The sequence below is a fragment of the Pelodiscus sinensis genome, chromosome 4 (assembly GCF_052426305.1).
Source record: "Pelodiscus sinensis isolate ZL-2025 chromosome 4, ASM5242630v1, whole genome shotgun sequence".
Lineage (NCBI taxonomy): Eukaryota > Metazoa > Chordata > Testudines > Trionychidae > Pelodiscus > Pelodiscus sinensis.
The window spans coordinates 123,028,751-123,047,598 of NC_143055.1; the positions used below are offsets into that span (position 1 = coordinate 123,028,751).

Sequence of the window (18,848 nt, forward strand, 5' to 3'; positions counted from 1 at the left end):
TTTTTATGTTCAAATTCACTGGGTCGTGGGAGCGTAAGACAATTACTCTGTCTCTCATTTATACAGTTAGTATGTATTACAGAGAGATAACATCTTACCTCTTTATCCTTGTTTCATACTCCACCTTCTGTTTAGCCATCTCTTGCTTTAAGCTGGACACTAGGCTGTGCAGAGCACTGTGATTGCTTGTGTTGTTTGCAACAAATGTTTCGCTGTTATCGCTGCTGCTGGTGGCCCGGCTACTGTGTCCTCCCGTACTTCTTCGGTCAGTTTTGCTCTCACAGTCTCCTTGGTTGGAGAGCTCTTCATGTGGTGGTCCATCAAGCACCAAGTCTTCAAAATTCCCCCCATAAAAGTCTTGCTCAGGGCAGGTGGTAGTAGACGATCGACATGAGTTGGATTGTTCGGGTAGGGATATTTCACAAGAGGATGTGGACCAGGTTGCACTATCAATGCTCTGTTTATCCTCTGAGTTCACTATGGAGAACTGCTGGTGGACATTGTCATAGGTGGAGAGTCTGTTATGCTGGCCCAAGTCACTCACCAGTTCCTTTTGTTTACTGTCCCTCAATGTCACATACCCATTGGGCATCCAGGCCAGGTTTCGGCTGTTCAGGGAGTTGCTGTGCACATCCGTGCTTGAAATGCCCATTCGCACACCTCCATTCTGCATGCTGTGCGTACCCATTTTAGTCACTGGTCCTTTCAGGGATGATGTTCTCCTGGCCTGCAGGGTACCATTTGGTAAGGTCTGGGTTTTCTCATGGCCCTCCACAGAGCTGCTGAAGGACCCATTAGTGACTATGCCACTGCCTTTATTAAAGGCTGGGTTTTTCTTCACCATGAGGGGTGGGCTTCTTGTGACATCAAATTTGTGAATGCTGTTCCTTGGACTGTTTGACTTGCTCCCTGGCAGCATTGCAGGAGACTCATTGTCCATGCTGCCCCTCTGGAGAGGCTCAGGTGTGTCCCAAGAACAACTTCTCACTGCTGTCTCCTTGGTGTTATTGTTCTCTTTGTTCTGGAGCTGACCAATGATCATTTTCTTCTGGATCTCATTGTTATTATTGCACACCTCCTCCCCTGGTTGAAGGTCTGTGTCCTTAGGAAATAGCTGTTCATGTTCACTTATCATCACTGACATCAGCTGCTGGACTACTGCAGTACCTGGAAAAAAGAAAATGATGTTTGCTGGTGCACCATTGTACCCACACTGCACTGGTTCCGGGGCACTGGCCAACATCTTGGGAGTAGAGTCAAGGCTTTGCCCATTCCTGTTAGCAGCTGCTCCCCCCTCTCTCCCCCCAGCAAAGAACTTGCAGTTGTGGGTAGTCAGTGAAGGGGAGGAAAAGAGCTACACCACAGCCAATAATCTTTAAAAGGAGATATTATCATGGCGGGGAACTAAAACCAATATGCCGAGGCGATATCTGCAATGGAAAACCACTGGGATCACACAGGAGATTAAGAATAACAGGAAGATAAATGATGTAATTGTAACATGTGAGTTTAAGCTCAAACATCTTTGATAACTGTTTTCAAATCTGGAAAAGCACTAGCCAGTCTAATCCAAGGGACTGACGAAGGAAAAGGTTTCTCAACCATTAACTTTTCAGCCTGTCAGAGCTGTGTGAGATTTTTAAATATAAAAACCTTTAACTACTCAGGCCTAATCTACTCTAAACGCTTCCCCCTTCCCCCCCCCAAACACACCCACCACTGTTACTCTAACCTACGCAACCTCAGTTAGGCAAATAACGTAGCTGAAGTTGACATACCTATCACGGTGTTTTCCAAGCAGTAAGGTTGGCAGGCTGCTCTCCTATTGATTCTGGCTACTCTTCTCGGCCTTGTGGAGTACCAGAGTCAACAGGAGAGCACTCAGAGGTTGATTTATTACGTCTAAGCAGACACAATAAATTGACCACCGGTGAATTGATTGCTGCAACATTGATTCACCTCGTAGTGAAGACAAACTCTCAGAGACGAGACTGTGACTGACCAGTAAAGTGTATTATGCTTTCACACTATGTGGAACTGACTGCCAGTAACACATAAATCACAGCACTCCACTTCCCTACATGTTATTATAAATGGCTACATTCCTTCTCTAGAAACTCATGGTGCACACACCACACAACTTCACTTTAATTTACAAAACTATCATTGACACTAGATTTGGGGAAATGAGGTTTAGCACGGCATCATATAGGTATTTTACAAAAGCCTATTAGGGAATATTAAGAGTCTTCCAATAACAAGGTCAGGTTGCTTATAAACACCATTTTAAAGTCTCTCAGCATGTTTCAATGGCACCTTGAACTCTTTTAATCAATAATTTCCCAGTGGTCCAAATCATTCTACACAGGTTGCAATTCAATATTTGAGCTTTCCCCCCTTCAATTACATCTACTAAAAATTCAGTTTGCCAAAGAGGCTTTTTTTGTTTTGTTTTGTCCATTTGCTTTGGGATAGTAAAGATCTACATTGCTTATGTAACAACTTGGATTCTACCATAAGAAATAATGTGAAGGGAGAGTCAGCTTCCTTTCAAAAACCTTTTTAGTCATGCACATATTATATCTCCATACAAATATAATATATTTCTAGTATTTTTTTTGAGTAATTGAAAGATTAGATACAAAGTGAAAGTAGAAACTGAAAAATTGCTGAAAGACAGCAATTGAAATGAAAGTAATTTTTTAAAGGAGGGTGTGGCTAGTCTCTCAAAATAACCCAATCTTAACAGTGTCTGTTATTTCGAAATAGCGCTATTCAAAATAGCATCATAATGCAAATATGCAAATGAAACACGGGATATTTAAATCCCGGCTTCATCTGAAATTTCAAATGTCTTCATTTGCATCCCTCTCTCGAAAGAGGGTGCAAGTGAAGACATACCCTTTGAGGCTAATGAAAATATAAAGAAGCTTTCTTGGGCAAAACTCACTTCATCAGATGAACTGGTGTGGAAACAACAGAAACCAAGAGATATATATCAACAGCAGAAAAAGTGCCTGTCAATTGTAGTACAGTAATTCCTCATTTAACACGGCAGATAGTTTACAGAAAATGATCGTGCTAAGTGAAAACATGTTATGGGGGGGGGGGTCAATTTTCCCATTGAAAATAATGGAAAAGGTGGGGGCTGCATTTGCGCTCACGGCTCCAGCTTGCCCTTCTTAGCAGCTAGGATTGGGACATAAGGTTGGGGGAGAAAGGGGACTGGGTTATAGCAAGGAGGGGAGGTGTTTGGCTCTGGGGAAGGAAAGGGGAGGACAGGGGAGGGGGCTTGCAGCCGGCAGCTGGGTTTTCCCAGCTGGCCGCTTGCTGACAGCTGAGCGGGACTTCCCCTGCCTCCTTGCAAAGCGGCCGAGGTTCGCCGCTTGCTGTGCTGTTCCCCGGCGACCCCCTCTGGCTGGATGCCTCGCTCCCTTCTCCTCCGCCCCCCACTTACAGCCAGCGGCTGGGTTTCCCTGGCTGGCTGGTCGCTGGCAGCTGTGTGGGACTTCCTGTGCCTCCTTGCCCGGCGAGAAGGGGTCACCGGGGAATGGTGCGGCGAGCGGCAAACCTCTGCTGTTTTTGCAGGGAGGAAGGGGAAGTCCCACACAGCTGCCGGTGACCGGCCAGCTGGAGAATTTGCATATCCTCTTTCGACTGTTCCGCGTAGTCTAGATACACCCTAACAGGGCATACAGGCCCTTTAACCAGGGCAACACTGTTCTGTTACTTTTCAGCCCTAAACCTAGGATATTATGGGGGTTGATTCATCAAGAAAAGTCAAGACTGGGTCATGAGCACTACCACAATATAATATTTACCACTCATGCTGCTTAAATTCTACTCTGAAAAGTAACAGTAAAAATGGCTTTATAGTACTACAGCAGAACCAGTGAAATGCTGTTGCTGACAATGGATTGCCAAAGATATAAATAATAGAAACGGTGTGGCCCAGTGGAGAGAGTCCTGGAATGGGATTCAAGAGACCTGGCTTATATTCCTGGCTGTGCTCTGTGTGCCCTCAGGCAGGTCGGTTGAGTAAGAAGATGCCATTGTATACAGGCAAAGTCAATGAACTACAAAGGAAATTTCAATTTCTTCTGCAGTGGCATGTTCAGCGAGGTAGATATTTTAAGTTATTTCAGTGGAAAATGTTGTGCCAACACACAAACAAGCAAAAGTAATTTTTGACAATGAACGATCCAAAACATACTGCTGATGATTCCAAATAAGTTCTATATTCCTGATTTAAAGTTGTTCACAATTTTCATGTATCTCACCCTCCATGATGGTCAGAGGATCTTCCAATTTTGGCCGCAGGATGTTGGGACCAAATACAGTAGCCAGGTTTTGCACACTCATTTTGTTTACACCTGCAAAAGACTGGACTTCATCCAGGAATCTGTAAAACAGAGGAGGGAGGAGTAAGCATCGAAATCAGAAAAGGCAAAGGTAGATGCTGGTCTATTGCTATAGTTTTTGTATGAAATTTCTTACGTTATTTTTTTAAAGGTCCTCACTCTAAAGCACTGTCGTCAGCTTGGAAAATAGGGCTGGCTATAGTTGTGATGCTCTCTGGCAGAGCCGTTCCTAGGGCACAGCAAATCGGAGTGATTGCTCTGGGCCCTGCGCATTAGGGGCCTGGGAGACTGGTGTTATTGCCTAGCCCCAGAAGTGACAGTTTGGTCCCAGAAGTGACAGATTAGTCACTTCTGCCCTAGGCCCTGAATTCCCCCTGGAATGGCCCTGCTTGCTGGACCTCCCAGGGTTCTGAGGCACTTCAGAAGGGGAGGGCTCTGAGTTACTTCAGATCCTGGAACATACTCATAGTCTCGCTGATCCCCATATTTAGGTCTGGGGAGGAATTTTCCTCCCCAGATCAGACTGGCCAAGACTGGGGGAAGGTTGCCTTCCTCTGCAGCATGAGACATGGGCAGGACAGACAACACTCTTCAACGGGCCCTGGGCAACAGGGGGAGGGGTCCTTGGCTCTGGAGTCCCCGGAAGGGTCAGGGCCTTAGGCAGAAGCGGCAGGCAAGGACCAGCCAGGATTCAGCACCTCCTAGACCATGCTGCACCTACCTCAGCCAGCCCTCAGTACTACCCAGACTGTGCCATGTGGTGCTCTGGCAGTAATTTCAAGGGCTCTGACCACTGCCGCTGCCATGGTAGCAGCCTGGAGCCCTTTTAAGTTGCTGGGCCTTGGGGCAATTGCCCTTTCTCCCCCCTTCCCTTCCAGCCCTGAACATGAGTCAGTCACTTGCAGGTGTAAACTAACGTAAATGGTGGAGTCTCTGAAACCAGGTCTTTAAACCAGGATTTGAGGACTCCCATAACTCAACCAGAGGTTAGGGGCCTATTTCAGGAGTGTGTGCGGTTTTGGGGACTGCAATGAGTATGAGCTCAGATTACATCATCATGATGGTCCATTCTAAGTTTAAAGTCTCTGAGTCTACAAGAGAGCCTTCTTTCTGCCTGCCTAGGGTCAGCTCCGTCACACCCTTGGATACTCACAACATAAGACCTCCCCTCCAGGCCTCACTCTCTCTTTACAGGTTAGTGACAGGCATACACGAACCCCTGAGTCCTCCAAGCATACTCCAATGGTATCTAGCCCTGCTCTACTGGACACTCACTGAATCACCAGGCCAGATATATTTGCATGCACTCCTTCTGACATGTTACACATACACATCTCACAATGGTTACATCAGTGTAACACAGACTTTCACAAGAGTCCATACATATCATTCTTTAGTAAACTAGTACACAGATACCATACCCAGGGAACACCGGCAGCCCTCATGTATTTCTGTACTCTCTGCCAGTAGACTGAAAAAGACTGCTCGTTCATAACAGTACAATTAAATTCCATAATCTTGAGCTATCAGGCTAGTCTCTAAGGGTATGTCTACACTGCCACCCTAGTTCGAACTAGGATGGCTAATGTAGGCATTCAAAGTTGTGAATGAAACCCGGGATTTAAATATCCCGGGCTTCATTTGCATGTTGCCGGGCACCGCCATTTTTAAATCCCCCTTAGTGCGGACTCCGTTCCCGCGGCTACACGCGGCACGGAGTAGGTAGTTCGAATTAGGATCTCTAATTTGAACTACCGGTACACCTCATTCCACGAGGAGTAACAGTAGTTCAAATTAGAGATCCTAATTCAAACTACCTACTCCGTGCCGCGTGTAGCCGCGGGCACGGAGTCCAAACTAAGGGGGACTTAAAAAAATGGCGGTGCCCGGCAACATGCAAATGAAGCCCGGGACATTTAAATCCCGGGCTTCATTTGCAACTTCGATTGACTACATTAGCCACCCTGAAAATATAACCCTGCTTCTCCTTACAGAATTAGGTAGAAGATGGTATTCTTTTATCCAGCTATATCTCCTAGCTTTTCGTGGTGGGCCTGGGCTGCTCATTAATCCCACTCATAGATTATTAGTAAATTAGTAATTAGTAATATGATAAACAAACTTGTGATTGTGTTAGGTAAAATGTACCAGTACTCTGACTCTCTTTGTTAAACTTCTTGTGTGATATATTCACCCAGACAGAAAGCAATGTCTACTAGGACACTAAAATAAGTACCTGTGTGATTTTCTTTCAAGAGTACTTACCTACAGATATATTTCAGCAGATTGTAATTGACAGATGGCAGACTCTTTACTTGTTTCACTAATTCCTTCACCCCCTGTGTAAACAAAGAGAGGTTCATAGCATTCAATAAATCAATAATAATGACACTATTGAGATTTTGGTATAAATAGATAGAAAATATTTATGGAAATGGAGTAAACACAGATGTTTTCTTAATAGCGCCCAGATAACCTATGGTCACTAGCCTGGAGTATCCATTTAAATTGGGCAAAGTAACATTTTGACTGGCTCACAAGGCCTGCACTAGCACTAGTCAAATAAGATTCTTTCAGTTTGTCCCCTCACTAAAATTTAGAAGAGCAGAACAACGTGGAATTGGTTTCTGTGCCCACTGGAAACGGCCAGTGCCTTTGGATGCTGTTTTAATTCAGCCTTTGGTGCTTTACCAGCCACTGTAGGGTGTTTGATTTCAGTCGATCAGCAAAAACAAATACAACTTAGGATGGGAAGATCATGTTACTGCAAATGTTTGCCCAGCAGATGCCAGAAAAGGCAATAAGACAAACAGCTATCTAGATGAACAGTAGCATTTATGATTCATACTGCAGAAGAGTCCAGCACAGAAGACTGAAAAACTAAACAAATGATCTAACAAGCAGATTGCTAAACCAGCATTACAACAGGATAAAAAATGGCTTATTATCTCTAGCACTGATCACTCAACACAGCAAGAACCAAGGATGTTAAATATCAAGTTATTTACTAGCCAAATAGTCGATGGAATTTCTATCGACTACTCGACTAGTCAATAGGCACTTCCGCATTCCTCCTTTGAAATGTAGTAGCTATCAACAAGTACACAGAGGGATGTAAAAAGGAGGACACAGTCTCACCCATTACTTCAACAGAGTAAGATATATTGGCCTTGAATTACTGTAGGGAAAGCATAATAGGTCAAGTCCTTCATTCTATTACACAAGTTTCACACCAGTAGAACAGAGTTGGAAATCTGGCTCCACATCATTAAGAAACATAGACAACAGGGAAAGTTTCCAAGATCAGTCTAGAGTAAATGAAGCCAGAGTTAATTTAAGACCAACTTGCCAAATATGTTTGACTGACAATCAGCCCAAAGCAATTTTTTCAGAGTCTAAATCCCATTGACTTTTTATCTCCGGTTAATTTCCATTTAAGTTAATAGTTTTCTGTTGACTTCAACAAGAATTGGGTAGGCCTAATAAGAGCAGTCCTGCTCCAATAGAAGACGATAACCTAGATGACCCAAGAGAAGTCTTTCAGACAAGATGGAACTCATTTAACACAATGCATGCCACTTTCAACCATAATTCAATGGTATGCAGCTTATATGGGTATAGAAGTATTTCTTTTATTCTCAGGTACCTTTTTAGATTGCTGTGAGAACCACAGATTTCATTTAAAGATAACCTAAAAAGGAAACCATTTCTAGAGTGTAGTTATCAGTAGTTCACAGTTTAACAGGAAAGGCATATTGAGTTGGGGCCCATAAGGATTGGTCCTAGATTTGATTCTGTTCAAGATCTTCATCAACGATTTAGAGAATGGTATAGAAAGTTCCGTTATAAAGTTTTCAGACAATACTAAGCTGGGAGTAATTGCAAGTACTTTGGAATATAGAACTAAAATTCAAAATGATTAGGACAAACTGGAGAAATGGGAGGAGGGTGAGATTTCGAATGGACATGAGCAATACATTTCAAAGAACAACATTTACAAAAGGTAAGTAAGGAAAAGGGTTTGGAGATCAACATGCTGCTGTCTAGAATTGCTCTACCGAATGCCACAGTGTCTCTTGCTTGCTGGGTGATGGCGTAGTGCACTGCAAAGGTGTGGATGAAGTACCATGTCACTGTTCTGCAAATGTCCTGAATCTGCAAATGCCCAAAGAATGCCACTGAGGAAGCCTGTGCCCCCATGGACTAGTTCTCTAGGCCTGAACTGGACCCTGGCCAGGTCATAACAGATCGTGATGCAGGACATGATCTATGAGGAGAGATGCTGGGCCGAGATAGGCAGTCTCCTCATCCTTTGTGCTATCACAATAAAAAGTTGTGGCAATTTATGAAATGGCTTGGTGTGTTCAATGTAGAAGCCTGACATCCAGGGAATGAAGAGCCCACTCTTTAGAAGTAGCATGGGTTTTGGGAAGAACACAGATAGGAAAATGTCCTGGTTAACACAGAAGTCGGAGACCACTTAGGCAGACAGGCGAGGTGGGAACGGAGTTGAACCTTGTCTTTTTAAAAAAACATGTCTGAGGGTTCACAGGTGAGAGCTCGAAGCTCTGAAACCCGAGGTTATGGATATTAGGAAGATTACTTTCCAAGAAAGGTAGGAAAAGGGCCAGGGACTCAAAGGGCAGGCCCATAAGCCAGGACAAGACTAGGTTGAGATCCCACTGAAGGACCGGTTGTTTAACCTTTTTAGCCTACTGTGTTAGCGAAGTGGGATCTTGTTTCCTACCTCTGTGTGGAAAGCCAAAATGACAGCCAAGTGGACCGTGATGGATGAAAGAGCCAGTTGCTGATGCTTTAGGTGAAAAGGTAGTCTAGACCAAGGGCATGGCTGCCTCATGAGGTTGAATACCCTGATGGAGAGACCAAAGTGAAAAGCTTTTCCACTTGGCTAAGTATATTGCCCTAGTGGAGGGTTTTCTGGTATCCAATGGGACCTTCCTAACCAATTAAGAACACTGAAACCCTAGTTGGTGGAGGGACTGAAGGTTAGGGTGCAGCAATTGGCCATTGTTCTGGGTAAGAAGGTCAGGACAGAGCAGGAGGGCTATAGGTATACCCACTGAGAGGCTGAGCAGCATCATGAACCAAAGCTGCCGAGTCCATGAAGGCATTGTAAGGGTGATGTCCACCTTGTCTTGCTGAATTTTGAGGAAGATTCTATGTACTGATGGGACGCAACGTGTACAGCAGGTGGCTGAGCCATGTGAAATGCATCCACTTTGGAGCTGTAACTGAGGTTCTGAAAGGAGCAAAATGTATGACACTTCCTTCTGCCCCTTATCGCAAACAGGTTCGCGGGGGAATAGCCCCACTTCTGGAGATGGATGATATCTGTCCTGAGGGACCCCATGTGGGTGTTGAAGGAGCGGCTGAGGTGATTGGCCAAGATGATTGTTTGGGCCACCAGCAAATGGGATGCTGGTAGGTGGATACAATGCTTGATGCAAAAGTCCAATGGGTAGCTTTGAGATTAAAGGGAGGAGTAAGCACCAGCCTGTGTTTATGTACATAGTAACTGTGTTGTCGGGAAATAAGCATCCTCTATGTCAAGGGCGGTATCCCAGTCTCCTGGATCTACGGAAGGAGACTATGTGGAACCTGAACTTTATTACGAACATGTTCAGGTTTCCAAAATCCATGATGGGCCAGAGCCCTCCCTTGGCTTTCAGATAAGGAAATACTGGGAATAGAAACCCCTGCGAAGAGCAACAGTGCCTCCTGATTGAGGAGCTGCTTGTAAGGGGGGAAAGGTGAAGGATGGAAGGGGGGAGGGCAGAAAACTGGAGAGAATATCTCACCCCTACTGTGCTCTGGACCTAACTGTCCATTGATATGGGCTAAACATGGTAGAAGTGGGATAGGTTATTTCCAAAAGGGGGAGAGATCCAGGAAATGAACCGGTGCTCTGTCCTTGGGTGCACCTTCAAAAGTTCACTTGGGGCCTGAGGGCAGTTTGGAGTGGCCCTGGCCTTGGTCTGAGAAGGAGTGGGAAAGCCGCCTGTGGTGGTTATTCCTGCCCCAACTGTAAGAATGATATCGCCAAGGGGAACCTGGGAAGAAGCTAAGGTGGGGTTGCGGCCTAAATGGTTGAGCTGAGATGCTGACATGTGAATGCCAAGTGACTTCGGCATCACCTGGTTTAGACTGTGCAGCCTAGTGTCCGTCTTGTTGAAGAACAGACCTGCATACTCTGGATTTTGTTCTGGACTTCTGGGGGGCTATGTCTAGACTGCAAGCCTCTTTCGAGCATCTTTCGAAAGATCGCGTCTAGACTGCAGGCGGATCTTTCGAAAGAAAAATCCGCTTTTTCGAAAGAGAGCACCCAGCGAGTCTGGATGCTCTCTTTCGAAGACGGCCTCTTTACATTGAAGAACGCCTTCCTTCGAAAGAAGAACTTTTGAAGGAAGGCGTTCTTCCTCGTGAAACGAGGTTTACCGCCATCGAAAGAAAAGCCGCGTTCTTTCGAAATAATTTCGAAAGAACGCGGCTTGAGTCTGGACGCAGGGGAAGTTTTTTTGGGAAAAGGCTACTTTTCCCGAAAAAACCCCTGAGTCTGGACACGGCCGGGGAGACCAGACACTTGGAGACATGAGTTGCATCTCATCATGATGGCTGTGGCCATAGTTCTAGTAGCTGAGTTGGCTGAGTCCAGCATCACCTGGAGGGAGGCACGGGCCACTGTTTTGCCCTTTTCCAGGACTGCAGCAAATTCCTGGTGCTAGTCTGCAGGGAGCAGCTCCTGGAATTTGGTTAACAATCCTTGAGAGTTGTACTCATAGGCTGTCCTTGACACTGGGCTCTGACCTCACTGGTCCAGGGTGTCCAGAACGGCCACTGTATGGGAACCTGCCAGTGTGGAGGCGAAGACACCTGCAGTGTCAGGGGAGCACTCTAATGGCGGGGCTGAGAATGGAACAGGAGTGGTACTGGCCACTACGGGAGATGAATGACTCAGCCTCTACTCCAGCGTGTACTTGGAGCTGGACCACAGAGGTGCAATACTTAACAGCGCTGGATAATGGTGGTGAGGAGATGGAGAATGACACTAAAATGGGGTCAGCTTGCCTCAGTGTTGAATGGGAGGCTCTGACCTCACTGGTCCAGGGTGTCCAGAACGGCCACTGTATAACACTGGCTGGCATAAACCCCAGAGCTGGTGCTGGAATTGACTGTGCTTAGTTCTCAGTTTGAAACTCCTACAAATACCACACTTATCTGTAAGGGTACGTCTAAACTACATGGCTCCGTCTAGACTGGCCCGATCCTCCGGAATAAAGCCCTTTTCCGGAGGATCTCTTATTCCTACCTTCAGGAGGATCGGGCCAGTCTAGACGCTCTTTTCCGGCTTTTCTACAAGCCGGAAAAAAGCAGCGGACATCTTTATTTAAATCCCCCGCGGATTTCCCTATTACGAAGTTTAAAATTAGCATGCCCCTTTCGGAAAAGGGGCCAGTGTAGACACAGCCAACAGGTTTACACAAGAGGGGAGAGAGATTGTTCTTGTTAATCTCTCAGTATAGGACAAAAAGCTTAAATTGCAGTTTAGGTTGGTCATTAGAAAAAAATGTGTATCATACTGTACCAAACTGATTAGGAAGGTTGTGGAATTTCCTTCACAGGTGTATTTAAGAATAGGTTAGACAAACAACTGTCAGGAATTGTCTAGTAACTATATCTAGTTCAATATGGACCAAGGGATTGGGGTAGATTACCTCTCCACTACAGTCCTACAAGTCTCCAAATTAGAAATACGTAATTATATGGTTAAAAAATGTGTATCTAATAAAAAATTAAATCTGATGCAAAAACTAGAGAACAAGCTCTGCTCCTGTACCAAAACCAAAGCAGATTAGAAGAAAACCCCACTATATGTATATATCACAATCAAACCAGAAAACTCACCGTTTCCTCTTCCTTACTGAGCAATTTGGCACAGGAAAGAAAATCCTCATATTTTGCATAGGGAATAACTGGTTCTGGAAGTTCTCTTAGATACAGTTTGAGCAGTGATGCTACCGTGTGCACATCCGTACTGCTGTGGAGATGGAATACAAATGATTACTGCTGAGATCTGACAAATGCTATACAGGGCTGATCATCTCTAGTCTATGGTTTAACTTTTTCAATACTTAATCATCAATGTCTCAGCCTTACACACATACAATTCCTGTATCTGGGTTTAGCTTCTTTATACTGTGAAGCTTTTATGGAAATACCTGCAACAAAGACTCTCATAACTCTGATGATGATTTATTATTAAATACTTATTTAGTCTACAAAAATAAACATTGCACTATGCACAGCATGGGTGCTGGGAAGATCATACCTTTTGTACAGTTACAAACATCCAACATAAGGAAAGCAAAATACCATCTATTCAGCTGACATTTAATTTTAACCTGACCAGAAATTAGGCAAAACATTTAAATACTAAGAATTACATTCTCATAACAAGCAACAATTTTGCTCAGATTCTTGACATCTGCCTCTAATGTAATTGAATTTCACAATATCAATGCTCAGCAGGGTATCAATTTATATTAACATGTTCTGCACAAACCCATTTATTGCACACATTTAATAAAAGCTTCCTCTTCTCTCAACTGTATTTAAATCCCCAGGTGCACATCACTCTCCCAGTATCTCCCCTGAATAATTATTACTGTGTATTTTAATAGCACCTTTCAATAGAGAACCATGATTTCTTTTGCTGTACCAATGATTTAAACACTCCTCACCCTGTGAACTGGCATCAGAACCATTTTCTGAAAGACAAACTGAGACATAAAAATAAAGTGGCTCAGGATCACAGAGAGACTGAGCACATTCTCAAGCCTCATTGTTAGCTCCCCAATTGATAGAAGGAACATAGCAATGTAGGAAAGCATTCCACAGTGCCTGGCATCCCTTCAGCACTATGTAACACGCAACTTAGGGCAAGACATTTCGGGAACATGAAAAACATCCCATCAGCCACCTCTGCTTCCCATCAGCCCACCTGGGGCTTCTGGCTTACTTTCAAACTATAAAAGGGCAAACAGTCCTTGTTATGCCCTCCAGCATCTGCAGTGAGAAATCATGGATCCCAGACTTCTCTCCTATGCTGTGTTCAGCACAGGAAATCATGCATTGCAGCACAGCTTAGACTCAGAAGAAGACGACTCGGATGTGGACAATAATGTGAGTGACATGGACAGCAGCAAAGTGGCATTACATTGGGATGTCACAGAGCAACTGTGCAGAGTAAAGAGTCACTTTGGGGCTAGGGAAACCAACACTGAGTGGTGGGATTGCACTGTCATGCAGGTGTGGGCTGAAGAGCAGTAGCTACAGGATGTGTAAAGCAACCTTCCAGGATGTGTGTGCTGAGCTGGCCCATGACCTGAGGTGCAAGGATACCCTAATGAGAGCTGCTGTCTTGGTAGACAAGCATGTTGCCGTTACTTTTTGCAAGCTGCTGGTTCCCAATTGCTACCATTCAGTTGCAAATCAGTTTGGAGTGGGGAAGTCTACTGTTGGGGCAGCACTTCTGCAAGTATGCAGGGCAATATATCACATTTTGCTGCATAGGACTGTGACTCTGGGAAATAGAATCATAGGGTTGGAAGAGACCTCATGAGGTCATCAAGGCCAGCCCCCATGGATCAAAGCAGGACCAATCCCAACTAAATCAACCCAGCCAGGGCTTTGTCAAGCCGAGACTTAAAAACCTCTAGGGATGAAGGTTCCACCACCTCCCTAGGTAACCCATTCCAGTGCTTCACCACCCTTCTAGCGAAATAGTTTTTCCACATATCCAACCTAGACTTTGCCCACTGTAACTTGAGACCTTGCTCCTTCTGCCATCTGTCACTACTGTGAACAGCCTCTCTCCATCATCTTTGGATCCTCCCTTCAGGAAATTGAAGGCTGCTGTCAAATCCCCCCTCACTCTTCTCTTCTGCAGACTAAACAAACCCAAATCGCTCAGTCTCTCCTCATAAGTCACGTGCTTCAGCCCCCTAATCATTTTGGTTGCCCTCTGCTGGACCCTCTCCAATGGGTCCACATCCTTTCTAAAGTGGGGGGCCCAGAACTGGACACAATACTCCAGTTGCCAGAGGCATGTAGATTAGGCTACCAGACATAGGAAAATGAAGCGGCGATTTAAATAATCGCCGCTTCATTTAAATTTACATGGCTGCCGCGCTGAGCCGACAAACAGCTGATGCCTTATCCATTAGGCAGGAGGGAGCCTGGTTCGTGGCCCAGCTGGGCTGGGAATGTAGGGAAGCCTGGTGCACGTGACCCATCTGGACAGAGCCAGGTGGGGTGGCAGGGCAGGAGGTAGGGCTGGCAGCTGAGGGGCCAGAAATGACCTCCCCTGGTCTGGCAAAATCTCTTATCCGGGACCAGTCAGCTCCCCAGGGTGCTGGACCCAGGGATGTCCAACCTGTATACAAGAGGAGTTGACACTGGGTGGCCTCATAATAGAAGTAAGCCTTAGTGAGGACAAGCTAACCTGCATGCAAGGAACACAAGAAGCAAATTGGTAGTGGAAGAGGATTTCTGTTTGCCTACTGCACCAAGCCAAGGAGTTACAGGGAGAGCTAATTTGGGAGCAGAGATCTGTTGACAGGCCTATTATTGGACCTGTCAGTTGTCTGCTGAAAGGGAGCAGGGACCCTGAACTGATTGTATAATTGTCCCCTCATGGATTTTGCCTCAAGCCTGTCATCTTGTGTTCTCTCCCAAATATCTTTTTATGGTCCCCACAGGTGTGGCTTGGAAATTGAAACACAAGGTCGAAGTGCCTATTTGGTGCTCCAAACTGACAGACCTTCTAGAAATAAAATAAGATGCAAGACAAACAAATTACAAACAACACAAACAATACACTGCAAGGCTTTCTCTTCCTGCCAACTGTGGAGAAAAGCTTGCAGTATTTTAAAAAGATGTTTACAGTTCTTGATATGAAACAGTATTTTTCCTTGAAGGCAAAGTACTTGGACAGACACACAGGAGGAAGAAGAAGTGGGGAAAAAAATATCTCTTGTTGTGCTACTTCTGCCAAGAGTTGTCCACATGGCAGAGCTATGTTGCAGAGATGCTTGTAATACACCGATAACCTTGGTTTTGCCAGGCAGATACTCAGAGAGAAATTAAAAGCTAGGGTGTCTGTCACTGAATACAATAAAATAATCCTTATGTTTTCAAGGTAACTACACAAGGCTATTTCAACAGAGCAGTTTGGTTTTATGTCAGTTTGATTTTACTTAAACTCCAGTATATCATTTGCTTATTGCTACTAGATATCGGTCTAGGATGCATCTACACTGCACTTGGAACTCAAAATAACCTGCATAACTTGAGCTATGCAAATTGTGTAGCTTATTTTGAGTTAATTTCAAAATAGCATGATTTGAAATTTGCCGCTGTCTACACATCACTTATTTCTAAATAAATCGCTATTCTGAAATGTCCCTTACTGCTCCTGGAATGAGGTTTACAGGGACGTCGGAATAGCGAACCTGTGATATTTGGAAATAATGGGTGCACTCAAAAGATGTGGAATAGCTATTTTGGGATACCGAAATAGTGCTGTAGTGTAGATGTAGCCTAAGAATGGAACTCCTGGCTGGTGATTTGAAATCTACATTTGAGCTATGCAGTTTATGTCTAATTCTAGATTGAAGTAATGCACATACCAGTTTGGTTCTAGTGTACCAGATGCATGACATGTGTAGACTACTGTGGCATTATCAGTGTACCATCACTAGATGGTGCAATTGCTAAGTAATATACATTTTGAAAGTGTAAAAAAGCCAAGCTTTCAGCTATGCTGGAACAATGCTTAAATGCTATCCTGAAATCCTCAATGTATTCATAACTACAACACTTAACCATTACCAAAATAGTTTAATGACTAGGTGTTTGTGAGACAGTTTAAAATAAGCAGAATCTCCTTATCTTCAGCAAAACACTAACCTTTCTAGTTTTTAAGGCAAAATATTAATAGATCTGAAAAAATATATTGAATAATGGGATTAAAAATTGAGAACATTTTATATCTCGAGTATTCACATTTTGCAATAAAGTACTAATTTTTCTTCCTTTGAGATTTTTTTTTCAAAGCAGATATGTACCTGGACTACAAAATTCAGATCCAAATTTTAAACCCTGCATTGTTTGGAGTGTTCTAATCCAAGATGGTTTTACTGATTTCAGAATTAGAAGACAGCTGTATAGAGAGCTCTTCCCAAAAAAGCTTCTTGTGCAAGAAGCCTGTAGTCTAGATGTAGCCTAAAGTAATATAAAAAGGCTATGTCTACACAGCCCCTGTTTTGTGCAAAAATATGAAAATGAGGTGAAGCGTGGAATATCACTGCACCTCATTTGCATAATTAATGAGGCTGTGTTTTTGTGCAAGAGCTGTTCTTCCGTATTTTTTTCAGGAAGAACGGTTCTTGCGCAAGAGGGGGTTTTTGCACAAAAAGAAGCCATGTAGACGGCTCCTTTTTGTACAAAAGCCTCTTGTGCAAAAACAGAGCCTAATTAATTATGCAAATGAGGTACAGCAATATTCCACACTTTGCCTAATTTGCATATTTTTTGCACAAAATGGAGGCAGTGTGGACATAGCCAAGCTGTTTTGTGCAGGCTTGATTAATATAATTATTGGAATAACCACCCGCTTTGGGGACTGACTGCTGCATTTCTTGTAGTGCACTCTACTTGAGAGACACCTAGCGTATTACACCAGGTGCCACCACTGTTCCCAAGTGGTGCCCTAAATGCCAATTTTTTCCCCTCTTTTCCCCCGCTCCTCCGCCCCTCACACACACACACACACACACACACACACACACACAAAGTTGGACAACTTTGATAGGAGATTGGGAGCTCATCACCTGAGCTGGTGGCTCACATAACACCTGTGCACCCAAGAAAACTATAAAATATTTTCAGTGCCATTTCATTACCACAGCCAATGTAAATCCCCTATAGCCACAGTATATTGAGAGCTAGATGGATGGGCTGACAAGTGCACAAAGAACAGTTACTTGCCTCATAACTGTTGTTCTTTGAGATGTGTTGCTCATGTCCATTCCATGTAGGTATGTGCATGCTGCATGCACGCGTCGTCAGAAAATTTTCCCTTAGCAGTACCGGTTGAGCCAACAGGGAAGCCCCCTGGAGTGGCGCCACTATATTGGCCAAAATATATCCCTGCTGGCCCTCCACCCACTCGGTTCCTTCTTACTGGATCACTCCGAAGGGGAGGCGGGTGGGATTTGGAATGGACATGAGCAACACATCTCAAAGAACAACAGTTATGAGGTAAGTAACCGTTCTTTCTTCTTCGAGTAATTGCTCATGTCCATTCCATGTAGGTGACTCCAAAGCAGAAACCATAGGAGGCGGGGTCAGAGTTTTACCCTTTTGCTGAATGGAGGATAGCCTTACCCAAGGCAGCATGCTCCCTTGTCTGATGTGTCAGTGTGTAGTGGTTGGCAAAAGTGTGGACAGAGGACCACGTGGCATTCCTGCAGATGTCCAGGATGTCAGGCTGCAGAGGAGGCCTGAGCTCTAGTAGAGTGGGCCATGAGGGGACAATCTGGAACCTAGCCAGCCCATAGTACTCCCTTATACAGGTGCACAAATGGCCTGATGCTTCCCGCACCAAGGCCAGTGTGCTCTAAGTTGCTGGTGCCGGGTCAGATGCCAGGGCTGATCACAAAGGTGCCTCCATAAGGATAATCTTCAGGCACGAGTCTCTCTCTCTCACTTTGTGCATGGCTTGAAGGCCTTACAGATTTTACAAACCTCTGACAAATGGGCCTCGCCAAGGCACTTAAGACAGGCACGCAGGGCACAGGCCTCTGGCACTTCTCACAGGGCTTGAAGCATAGAGCAGAACCCTGGCAGGTCCTCAGAACAGGAGAACAACACTTAACAACTACTTAAGAACTGATAAGAACTGTAAACTGTGAGAACTTGAACAAAGAACAGTAACACTGAGTAATTGCTAAAGGACTCTTGCTGAACAAGAGCAGAAGCGCGGTCCAAGGATTGTCATGGGCAGTAAGAAGGAACTGAGGGGGTGGAGGGCCATCAGGGGCATAGCAGCACCACTCCAGGAGTCTCCCCTGTTGGCCCAACAGATACAGCTAAAGGAAAAATGTTGTGACGACGCATGCATGGACATAAGCAATCACTCAAAGAAGATTTTAACTTTACTGTACAAGTTTTGTGGAATTCCTAATTTCTTTGCCTCTCAATCACCCATTTCTCCAAAACACACAAGTATGCACAGATGTTAAATCTGGTTCTATTACTGTTAACACATATTCATTGCCAAAGGTTTGCTTCCACCCATCTCAATATAAAGACATTATTTGTTCAAACACACCAAATGCCTTCCTTTTCAATTACTCTGTACAGATTTAATGTCTGTGTCATTAGCATCCTTGATGCTGTTGCTGT

At 44.5% G+C, this 18,848-nt stretch overlaps 1 protein-coding gene across 11 annotated transcripts in view; it reads right to left on the bottom strand.

The window, feature by feature from the left end:
- ARHGAP24 (Rho GTPase activating protein 24) overlaps positions 1–18,848 on the bottom strand; it is a 334,825-nt gene that overhangs the window by 9,459 nt on the left and 306,518 nt on the right. For 10 of the 11 annotated variants that reach the window (XM_075929535.2, XM_075929536.2, XM_075929533.2 and 7 more), the window contains 4 exons: positions 12,285–12,417; positions 6,627–6,700; positions 4,281–4,402; positions 99–1,167 (listed from right to left, as the gene is read on the bottom strand). In XM_075929535.2, the coding sequence (XP_075785650.2) occupies positions 99–1,167; positions 4,281–4,402; positions 6,627–6,700; positions 12,285–12,417 (1,398 nt within the window). The remainder of the gene's footprint in view (positions 1–98; positions 1,168–4,280; positions 4,403–6,626; positions 6,701–12,284; positions 12,418–18,848) is intronic. The other variant, XM_075929532.2, reaches the window with a different exon arrangement.